Source organism: Nansenia antarctica, assembly GCF_963989245.1.
Source record: "Nansenia antarctica genome assembly, chromosome: 4".
Lineage (NCBI taxonomy): Eukaryota > Metazoa > Chordata > Actinopteri > Argentiniformes > Microstomatidae > Nansenia > Nansenia antarctica.
Window position 1 is genome coordinate 19,054,881 of NC_137689.1, and position 12,240 is coordinate 19,067,120.

Sequence of the window (12,240 nt, forward strand, 5' to 3'; positions counted from 1 at the left end):
ACAGGGTTCCAGATTACGAAAGTGCAGATTGTAAGCATTCAAATGATGTGTCATACATTGAAATCTGAAAATAGTTGAAGATTATTGGTTATAAGCTTATTTGAATGTTGTTACACCTCAAACCAAATAGCAGAGAAAAGCGCTCTGAATCAAAACACACACAAAACAGCTGCTACATTGGGGACCTGTTTTCACTCATAAACGCTACTTTTAGAACTATAGGCTGAAATTATATAAATTATACTTTTTTTTTGTATATATTTTTTTTTTTTTACAGTCAAATTAAGTGGAATAACCTGATGAGACACAATACTTATGTAGCGTCAGTTTCTATGAAACAGAAACAAGGTCCTTCAAGGAGGTTATTTTCCACATGCTCTTACATGACATAAAGAGACATGAACATCCTGTTCCATCACATTCACATAATGTGTTTGTGTGGGAGATAAAGAGATGTCACAGCCTCTCAACGTCATGTGTTTCCTCTTTCAATCTATGATCTCTCTGCATACCTTTAACTTTACGCCTGTCTATACAGATTATGAAGAGGAATTCTTTTTTGCACACTTCCTCATTGAACCAATGATTTGTTCTTATTTTTCTTTGTTCTTTGTTTTGCGTAACACACTTTGTGACTGCTTTGAAAAGTGCTATATAAATAGTTAGGAAAAGTTGTTAGGAAACATTATGATAATATGGTTATTATTAGAGCTGTCAATCTTAACGCGTTAACGATCGCGGTTAATTTGGAAACCTTAACATGCATTTCTTTATTCTAACTGCCAAAATACAAGTAAATACTATTATTTTAAACATGTGATTAATCATGATTAATCTGATTAATTTCAGAATATGATTGTGATTAGCTTGATTAAAAATTGTAATCGATTGACAGCACTAGTTATTATTAACCATCAGCCATTAACTATGGCAGAATGTAAGATGATCTACAGATGGCCTACTACAGCTATCATAACCATGACTGCAAGTGTGACATGGTCTGGTGAAAAGGTCCGCATGCAAATGACCAGAAATTATTATTGTTTATTTTTCATATTCCCGTCCCGCTTATAGGCTACTGGGTTAGTGACACATGGCTTGTAAACAAACTTACGTTGTAGGATGTGTTCAAAAGCAAGGACTGTGTGACCATCTAACATCTAATTATGTGTACCGTAGTTATGTGTTTTTAGCATGTTGATGTTCTACCAGCATGTTGTGATGTGCTCAACATGCAGTTAGATGTTCACAGCGATGTTCTTTTTTGAGCGATTTTTTAAGCATTGTTCTTTGGTAGCAAACACGTCTGTTTTGATTCCGAGCGATTTCCTCCGGTATTTGGTTTGAGGTGTACCTACATTCAAAGAAGCATATCTTCTTCAACCATTTTACAATCTGCACTTTTATCATCTGTAAAGAACTGAAGAACTGACTTTTTTTCCAGACCCAGTCTATTAGCATCTCCAGAACGCCCTCTCAAGAAAACAATATTTTAGGTTTTTTTTCATCTGAAACAACACTTAATGGACAAAGATTAACATTGCTACTTTTTACTTTAAAAACAAACAAGTTCCTTCTCTGATCCAGGTCATCAAGGAGGAGGAGTTGCCCGCGTTCAGGTTTTGCAGCATTTTATTTGCAGCATTGTATTGTGTACTCTGACAGACATTTCCCATTACACCTGATTAAATCTAAGTTATCTTCATCATTGTCTCTGCACCTTCAAGGCTTTCAATCCAGGATATCCAGAACTATAAAGGTAAGATAGATGCTCAAGGGTTGGGGGGTTTATTAATAGTAATTCCTACTCGTTAACCACATACAGTACTTACATAGAAAGAAATAATATTGAGAAGGTAGATACTTATAGAAAATGAATGTAAAATGAATGATTTCTGGCCGCTTCCTTGCTACCTCTGGTGTGAACGGTACTTTACTGACCAGGAGCTACAAAATCGCCTGCTGTCTCACAGGTCGCATGTCTGTTGTGATGTGTCGCTAGTGGAGTGTGTCTGATAAATGCAGCATGTATGGCTTATCTATAATTCATTCATCCATAATTATTATTATTATTATACCACACAAAAAATCCGACCCTGCCTTTACCTTATAGGAGCTACAAAGGACATTTTCACTATACTACAGCATATAATGGCCTTGCAGGGATTGTGGAGTGATAGTGTTTAAAAGTAATAGGCCCCCACCAATGCTTCGATTGACGATGGTATTAGTGTATTGATTTTTCCTGGCTGGTACAGCCACTTTGTTGTCAAATCCTAGCTTGTTATAGAAAGTAGTTAAATCAAAACTAGGCTATACTGTGTCTGAATGCATTCCCTGTACTATACATTAGGTTTATTGTCAATAAAAAAAATATTCACTCAAACATTTTTTCTAAACCTCCCATGCCACAATAGTACATGTACTGTATGTGTGTCTGCAGGCAGGTCTGATCACCATGACTGCAAAAGTGGTGGTCCGTCACCAGGTGGAGTCTCCACTGAAGGGCTGGAGCTCTGACCTCTTTGACTGCTGTCAGGACATGAATTCCTGTGAGTCTAAATAGCCATAAGTTATTCATTACCTTTACCAACAATCATAAAGTATCCACTAAAAAATATTAGGCATAGCTTTAAAAACCAATGAATAGTCATTAAACCTGTAGCAGTAACGATAAAGTAACAGTTTTAACAGTAACAGTAACTTGTTGCACTCACTGTTTCATTTTATAATGAGAAGGTGAGTTTGTGTGTGTGCAGGTTGTTATGGTTTCTGGTGCTGTCCTTGTCTTGCCTGCACCACCACCAAAAACTTTGGGGAGTGTATGTGTCTGCCCCTGCTGGACCTCCTAGGCCCTGCATGCATGATAGCCTTCGACGTGCCCCTGTGTGCACCACCTGCATCCCTGGCCCTTCGGGTGGCTGTACGCCACAAATATGGAATTCAGGTGCATTTCCATCTTAACAGAGATCACACAATAGATCAATCAATCACTATAAGAGGTGCTGTTTCTGCATGCCTGTGTTTGTGTTAGTGGGATAGTTGGTGAGTTCTGTGTACTGTAAGTGTTGAGCAAGAGTGTTTTTGTGGGTCCACAGGGCTCTATCTGTGGGGACCTCATGGTGTCATGCTTCTGTAACCCGTGCTCCTGGTGTCAGATGGCCCGGGAGATCCGAGAGCATAACAAGAGCTACACTATCATAAACATCCAGCCAGTGGCCATCAGCCACCAGCCTCAATTTATGGCACCTCAAGTCTACATGACCAACCAACATAACTTTGTCATGACTGGCCCCACCATGGCCACCAGTCCCCCTGTCTTGACTAGTCCACAGTTCCCCACCATGGCCACCAGTCCCCCTGTCATGACTGCTAGCTCATTTGACACTACCAACAATAACCCTCCTCCCTTTAACCCCCAAGTTGGTTATGGGGCCTCAGCCCCAGTTGTCCCTGACACATCTCAGCAAATTATGAAATACTGAGCTCTGCTGTTTCAAATAGTCAGTGCAGTTGTTTTGATGTCTGAACTTGCTGTAAGGTTCACAGTCAATAAATGAAATAGATAGGAAAGAATGTGAAAGAAAATGTGTTTTATTGGGGCTTTTGCTCTGACAGCTACTTTTCAAAAATGGAGATGCAACACTAGAGAATAGAGCTTGTTGCATTATTGTTTAATGTGAGAGCAGTGAAACAAGTGGACTCTCTCTTTCTCTATTGTTCACTACAATATCTTTGTTGAAAGTTGCTCCTTTCACAGGCGTGACGTCACATTCCAGAGCCTACCTTTCAGAGAGAGATTATAGAATAAAACCGCTTTCTTTTGATACACACATTACTGTGATATTTTAAAACCTAGAGTTAATATCTAGTATCTATAATATAATTCTATTAATAATATCATATTTATAATATCACCATTATGTATAACTGCCTTGATTTCCTCTGTGAATGTTATTTTCAAATGTTTTATTATGTAATAACACAGTTTTGCCATATAAAGTGATGCTTTTGTGTCTACTTAGCGGTCATTTGTGAAATTCAGTCATAGTTGGTAGTTGGAATCAGGTGTCTAATGTTGGACTATAATAATCACGATTACTACCCTTGGCAATATGAAAGTTCTAAATTGTCCTGATCATTGATCCATACCATAGACAGTGCCCTGCATTAGTAATGGGACAGTGAAGTGTTTTATTATATAAAAAGTGTTTGTTATATACCATATTTGATGGTATTTATATGAACATATGACAACATTATTTATACATAATCCCTCTATTTCAGGGCACCAAAAGTAATGGGACAATTGGCTTGACAAGTGTTCTGTTTTGGAGCTGTCAATGTCTATTATTGGTTCTAGGCTTTGTGTTTGCCTTTGGAGTCTGCTATATCAGACATACAAGACCATTTGTTTACATGTACCCATGTTGTGAGGGAAATGTTTACACAAAATGTTCAGGATAAGCAATAGAGCTCTAATCTCTACAAAATATGAAGGTGCTGAAACCTTTCCGATTTTAGTGTCATTAGATTGGAGAAAAGACTAATACATTCATAGAGGGATCTAGGGTCTCACAAGCTTAACAAGGCTATTGGGTAACAGAGGGATTAGATTGTTGTCCAGAAGAACAATAGCTGGGGTAAATAACTCCCTCTCCTTCATTCTCTTTTATGTTAGCATTTATTCTCCTGAAATGTTTGCGTGTGTTTTATGGGGAAATAGTGCTTAATTCCATCTCTAGACACAGTTTGGACTGAAAGAGGGCTTTAATCGGTGGACCCCAGCCACCAGAGGAAACATTGAAAAAGAGAGAAGTGACAGATCACCCAGCATCAAGGTAAATCTGACCCCCATCTAAATCACTTCATGCTTTGTTGTTTGCTACTAACTATTGGCATCTGACATACTTATTTCACGTTTGTTAACAGCTTAGATTTACCTCAAGCATAGAATGAATGTCACTAGAAATAACACTAATGTCACCAGTAACAGTGTGTGATTGTGGGTAATCATGATTGCTCTGTAGATTCTGATGATTTCACACTAAAATCAACAGGTCAATTCACTTGCAATGTTGCAACAACCCCAAATACCTCGTCAAGAGGTGTGTACCTCCTGACATACTGGTTCGGGTGTTGCAATGTCAAATCATCTGTGCTTTCTTATTTTGCATCCTTTGCAATTCAAGATATAGAGATACTATTTTCCTTTTATTGCCTGAGTTTGAGCATTCTTTATGTGCAGTAGTAAACCTGTTGGTACACTGTTGCTTCCTTCTTTTACTTGTTGAACCATGACAGTTCTCTTTCTTCTGTGTAGGTGAGAGCCATGTCTGAGTCTGTGCGGAGAGCTCTGCTCCTGCCCTCCCTCCTCTGGCTCCTCCTTCCATTCCTCCTCCTGGCGCCGCTCCCTGGTTTCCATGGCAGCAGGATCCTGGTCATGCCTATGGATGGCAGCCACTGGGTGAACATGGAGGTGCTGGTGAAGGAGCTCCATGGGCGTGGCCACCAGATGACTGTGATACGGCAGGCAAACAGCTGGTTCATCAGAGAGCACTCACCACACTACACCTCAGTCACAGTGACACTGGGAAGCGCAGATATCCGTATGAGCTTTTTTGAGGATGCAGTGCGGAATGTACTGGAGGGCCGCCGGCAGGGCTCATTGGTGGGCACCTTGGTCCAGATCAGGGAACTGTTCTCCATCCTGAGAACTGTGCACAAGGCCACCTGTACCATGCTCTCCATCATTTTGGAGGACAGGGCTCTGATGGCACTGCTCAGGGACCCGGGGTTTGACATCATGCTGACAGACCCTGGCGTGCCCAGTGGCGTCATCCTAGCACATTACCTTGAACTACCCATGGTCTACAATGTGCGCTGGATGAGCTTCGGAGAAGGCCATTTCTCCATTGCCCCCTCTCCGATCTCCTATGTGCCTGTACCAGGCTCTGCGATGACCGACCGGATGGGTTTCCTCCAGAGGACACGGAACCTCGTGCATTATGTCATAAACCTTCTTCAGGAGCGCATGTTGGTTATTCCCATTTACAGTGACCTACTGCACCAGCACTTCCCCCCTGGCGCCGACTTGCTGGCCATGCAGCGTACTGCAGACGTGTGGCTGATGAGGGTGGACTTTGTGTTTGAGTTCCCCCGCCCCTCTATGCCTAATGTGGTCTATATAGGGGGGTTCCAGTGTCGACCTGCCAAAGCCCTGCCTGCAGAGCTGGAGGCCTTTGTACAGAGTTCCGGGAACCAGGGGGTGGTAGTAATGTCCCTGGGCACCCTGATTGCTGCCCTGCCTAAGGAGGTAACCGAAGCTGTTGCTGCTGCCTTTGCCCAGCTCCCACAGAAGGTGATGTGGAGGTTTGGGGGAGAGAGACCCTCCTCTCTGGGGAACAACACTCTACTGCTGGACTGGCTCCCACAGAACGACCTCCTGGGTCACCCTAAGACCCGCGCTTTTGTGGCTCATGGAGGGACCAATGGTATCTATGAGGCCATCTACCATGGGATCCCCGTGCTGGGCCTGCCTCTTCTCTTTGACCAGCAGGACAACCTGTTGCGTCTTCAGGCCCGGGGGGCGGCCCGGGTTCTGGAGCCAGCCACGCTCACAGAAGGTGAGTTCCTGGAGGCACTGCAAGATATCCTGAGTAGAACCTCTTACCGCCGCAGCATGCAGAGACTTTCCCTCCTCCACCGAGACCAGCCTCACCAACCTCTGGACCACGCAGTCTTCTGGATAGAGTATGTCATCCGTAACAAAGGGGCTCCACACCTCCGTACTGAGGCCTACAGCATGGCTTGGTACTCCTACTACAGCCTGGATGTGGTGGCATTACTCCTGATTGCGCCATTGGGGTGTTTTTGGGCTCTGTTTTCTTTCATGAAAGTGCTACAGAAATGGAGGTCCAAGAGAAGGATGACCCAACTAGAGAAGAAGAACATTTGAGAACATGACAAACATTGACACAAAGACAGCAGATAAAATAATAAAAATAGAGAAGACTACCCAATCTGATAAAAGGAAAATCAATAAGGAGTTAGGCAGAGTAAAGTGTGTGATCTACTGCCCAGAGATTATGTATGGAGATTTGGAACAAAGAAAAACAACAATAGCTCTATTTCTTTCTTTCTTTTTTCTTCTTTTGTGTACTGAAAATAAATCAACTAGTGGCTAGAATGGAAAATTGTATTTTCATAAATTCAAAATAGAGAAAAGTTGTATGTGAAATGAGATAGGGTGAAGGTTAGGTGAAGGATTGTGGGGGGTTGACACTTGGAGTCTCGGGATGTTGCGAAGCCAAGGCAGTACCCCCTGAGAGATCTATGGTAGACTATTGGAAACCAGACATGGAGTGGAGTAGGAACGCAATTGCAAGAAACAACAGAATACACGTTAGTTTGGATGGCAATGGCATTAAATACTGGCAGTTTGGTGATCAAGTAGAGAGGTTAGAGATGTATGGATTGTTATAGGACTGGTATGCAGCTTGTTCTTGTTGAGCGGCAGCGCACACAAATATGGAGAATTAGAGAAGTTCAGGACATGTGGTCCGTCGTCCTGAAATTCAATAATTACATAAATAACAAATGTTTGAACTTCATCCACGCAAGGCAGCGCAGTCAGGAGTAAGATTAAGGTAAACATTCTAAGAAACATGATGCAAACATTATATAATATATATATATTTTTAAAATAATATATATATATATTTGTTTAGATTGCTGTCTGCAATATGTTGGTTTGAGAGAGTGGAACCTCATGGTGTTTCAAGACAGCTAGTGATGATAAAATGACAACATGGGCTTGCAAAATACATGGATTGCCATAACTTCTCCAGTTTATTACCACAGTTTATTACCACAGTAGTGTTCTGAAAAGTGTAAGTGTAAACTCAATCAAATTGCCGTGGTTTAATCCATATTTAATTGAATACACCTGGACAACATTGCTCATGGTTTAAATCACCTGCTGTGCACCATGAGCTTGAGCTAAGATTTAAGGTGCGTGCAGACAGAGTGGAGTACAGTCTACAAGAATGCAAAAAAAATGTGCCCAGCAAAGAAACACACATTCTTTATTTCTAGACAACATCAATAGGCTATACTATTACATGTTTCTACATCCTTGCCAATACTTGGAAAAAGGCTTTGCTGTTTATCATCGCTATTGATATTTAAATTGTTATTGATTAGTACACACACAAAGCGCAAAATCTGTTCCTGGCGCAAGGCGTACAATTTCTACTTTTGAGTTTGAGGAGTGTACCTGTCTGCCCCTGGAGCTCCATTCTTGGTGTCCTTTGAGGTGCCCATCTGCATGTCACCTGCATCCCCGGTCTTTACAGGTTGCCATACACAACAAATATGGAATTCAGGTGTGTTTCCCCCTGACTAGAGATCACAGAATAGATTAATTCGGGTGTGTTTCCCCCTGACTAGAGATCACAGAATAGATGAATTCAGGTGTGTTTCCCCCTGACTAGAGATCACAGAATAGATGAATTCAGGTGTGTTTCCCCCTGACTAGAGATCACAGAATAGATGAATTCAGGTGTGTTTCCCCCTGACTAGAGATCACAGAATAGATGCCAATCAAAGAGGTGCTGTTTCTGTGAGTGTTGAACCACAGAGGCTTCATGGGTCCACAGGATTCTATCTGTGAGGACATCATGGCATTGTGCTTCTGTATCATGTGCTCCTGATGTCAGATGGCCCGGGAGTTCCAGTGAATCAATATTCAAATATTCAAATGTAAATATACATATACAATCATTGTTTCTTCATTTATGTACTGAAAATGATAACTAGTGGCTATAAATAGATTTACAAGTACTGATTGTTACGTTTTATCAAAACGTCAAAATGGAGAAAAGTGTTCACCTGGATAACAACTGAAATAACCTGTCTTGACTTCTCGTTTTGACTTCTCTCTAAATACAGTTGTCACCAGCAGACTCTTATTGTTGGGTTTGGTTATGGTTAGAGTTGAGTGCTCTATGAAAGGATTCTGTTAAAAAAAAAAATATATATATATATATATGTAACCAGGGAGTAGCTAAAGGACTGTAGAATTTTAGGAAGGGCTGGTTATCTAACTAACTCTGAGCTAAATCGGCAGTGTAGGAGGATAGAGGCAGGGGGCGCCAGCAACCCTTTAGACTAGCATTACTAGCATTAGCATTAGCATTAGCATTAGCATTAGCTAACAGACAACTAAACACAGAGCAATGTATCAAATATGAACAAACACATTTATTTATACAAATTATATATACATCCCAATATACTCCCTCCCCGCCGGCCACACACACACTCACTCACTCACTCACACACAGTACCTGGCCTGAAAAGGCTTAGAGTCCCGGACTGAAATGAGCGCGTTGAGGCCTGGTTGGAGCTCGCATGTGACTCGAGGAAGGCAGCAGACAAGGGGGGGGAGTGACGTTGCAATTCGAAGGGAAAGGGGCTTCTTCGTAGCAAACGACGAGGTTGGTGAATGGCTCAGGTCCGGTGGTCCACGGTCAGCTCCGGTGGTGTCAGCGGTCGGTCGCAATCCACCTCGGAGGCGACGGCTCTGTCCGGCTTGGGTCTCGCTATGCGCCAACGTTAGCAGCCGGCGGCTAGCAAGGCTGGCTAACGGTGACACAGCTAAACTGGGCTAGCGCTGTTAACTCACTAAACTCCGTACGGCTCACAGTTCCCTGGACATTCAGAATAAAAAGCGACTTTATTGAGCAAACTTCCTGAACCTGGCTGGCTAGCTAGAAAGTTCACACCGAGCTGTCACATTGGTTTTGAGCACGTTCCCGCGAAGCTTCTTCTTCTTCTTCTAACGCACAGACCACTTCCGTAGCTATATATACCAACCGGACATACATCAAGTCACGTACGCCAATCAAAACCACGCCCACTAATCTGGCGCTTGCACAATACTGAACAAATCTAAGACAGAACTTATACAATTACAATAACAATACATACACCTTCATGAAAACGTACATGAATAGTATGGAAAATAATTAAGGAAATAACAGGGGCAAAATAGGGCTGATTTGGGGAAACTAACTGGCTCTAAATTGTGGGCCTTCATAACAGCCGCCCCATGAAACCCTCGGTTTCATTTAACTATGGAAGGCACACTGGTTAGGCTGCTCTAGCAGCGTGAGGTATGAGGTGATAGTGTCCTTTGTAATTTGAGGGAGCTCAATCAGGCGTGCCACAGGTCGGGTGTAAGTGCGACCACCAACGTCCACGATGGCCGTCCGCACCCTTCCATCCGGACCCGGCAGGACCTTGGTCACTCTGCCTGTCTGCCAGGCGGCGCGTGGAAGGGACTGGTCGATCACCAGTACCACGGCACCTTCGGACAAGTTGTCTCTCTCCCTCGTCCACTTCTGCCTGACTTGCAGGGTCGGCAGGTAGTGCAGTATGAACTGCCTCCAAAACTGGTCCGCGAGCACCTGGCTGTGCCTCCACCATCTTCTTCCGGTGAGCTCTGCAGGGTCGTAGACTACCTGAGGCAGTGCAGAGTCTCGCCGCCCCATCAGCAAGAAGTTGGGCGTAATGGGATCCAGATCTGCTACATCACTGGAGGTATAGCCTAGGGGCCGGGAGTTCAAGATGCCCTCAATCTCTGCTAGTACAGTCTCGAGCACCTCATCGGTAGGCACCTTCTGTCCGAGAATGGTACGTAGGACGTTCTTTACTGAGCGAATCTCCCGCTCCCAGGCTCCCCCGAAGTGTGGAGCATTTGGGGGGTTGAACTCAAACTTCACTTGCTGGGAGGCGAGTCTGTCACGGGCCTCCTCAGTCATCGCAGCGTAGCTCGCCCTCAGCTCGGCCTCACCACCGACGAAGTTGGTGCCTCTGTCCGACCGGAGGGTCTTAGGGGTCCCTCGCCTGGAGGTGAACCTCTTGAAGGACATGAGGAAGCTGTCGCTTGTGAGCTGGTGCAGAACTTCAAGGTGCATTGCTCTCGTCGTCAGGCACGTGTAGATGATGCCCCACCGCTTTTCGGAGGCTCGCCGGTTTCGGACTAGGAGTGGCCCGAAACAGTCGACCCCAGTAGAGTGGAACGGAGCCTGTCTCAGTCGCAGCCGGTCCTCGGGCAGATCGGACATCATGGGCTGCGGCGGCGTGGCTCGCCACCTCTGGCAGTCCGAGCAGGACCTTTGATATCTCCGTACCGCCTCCCGTCCATGGAGTATCCAGAATCTCCGTCGTACCTCCGCGAAGACACGCTCTCCACCCGCGTGCTGCACTTTGTCATCATGGTGCTTGATGACCAATCTGGTGACCTGATGCTTAGTGGGAAGCACGATGGGATGCTTCGTGTCTAGGTCTAGATCTTGAGCGCGGCGCAGTCTGCCACCCACGCGAATGAGAACACCGTCGAGCTCTGGAGCTAAGCCGCGGAGTCTACTGTCCGAGGGGATCGGCTTCCCTTTCTCGAGACACTCCAGCTCTCGGGAGAAGGCATCCTGTTGGGCACTCTGCAGCACCAGGAGCTCCGCCGCGGTGTAATCTTCGGCGCTGAGCGTAGTATCTAGGGGTAGACCGGCCTTGGAGCAGAACATCCTCTTCTGCAGCTCTTCGAGCGTCTCACACTCCTCTCCCGGAGTAGTCTCAGGGTCTACGACCTGGGTGGCTCCGCAGAACAACGTCTTACGCAGCTCTTTGTCCTCTCTGTCTTCTGCTAACGCCGGCGTGGCTGGCCACTCTGACTCCCGCTCCTGTAGGAAGTCTGGTCCCGTGTGATACAGGTGGGGCTCAGCCAGATCCTGGAGAGTTGCCCCTCTCGTGATGACGTCAGCAGGGTTCCTCTTGGTGTCTACACTGGTGTGAAGGCAGTTGATGGTCTGCACTTCTTCGGTTCGGACATGGAGGGATGACGTAGCTCTCCCGTCTCTATCTCTCCACTCGGTAGCGCCTTGGAGGGCCCACCCAAGCGCAGTCTTAACAGCCATCGGGCAGCCTCGTGGTCCTCTCAGCGGAGGACGGAGCGACACGATCAGTGCAGCGTTGTCCGAGCCGATGAGAAGGGTTGGCTCCGCTCCTTCTATCGGATGTAGGTCTACCCGCCGTAGGTGGGAATATCTTGCGCGTAATCTCTCCAGGGGGTAGTCGTAGCGGGAGAGCGCTAGCTGGTCTGCGGTGAAGACATTCTGAAGCCGATATCTGTCCGACGGCCGCCCCGCCGGGGAGATAGAGAAGTTGATTCTCGCCCCG

The 12,240-nt window shown here is 45.1% G+C and overlaps 1 protein-coding gene across 1 annotated transcript; it reads left to right on the forward strand.

The window, feature by feature from the left end:
- Positions 1-2,458: 2,458 nt before the first annotated feature.
- Positions 2,459-6,958, forward strand: LOC308155785 (UDP-glucuronosyltransferase 2C1-like; the record flags this gene model as incomplete). Its single annotated transcript, XM_080529158.1, has 4 exons — positions 2,459-2,552; positions 2,760-2,923; positions 3,159-3,362; positions 5,324-6,958. 4 exons carry the CDS (start codon positions 2,459-2,461, stop codon positions 6,956-6,958), a joined length of 2,097 nt encoding a protein of 698 aa, XP_080385284.1.
- Positions 6,959-12,240: the final 5,282 nt, after the last annotated feature.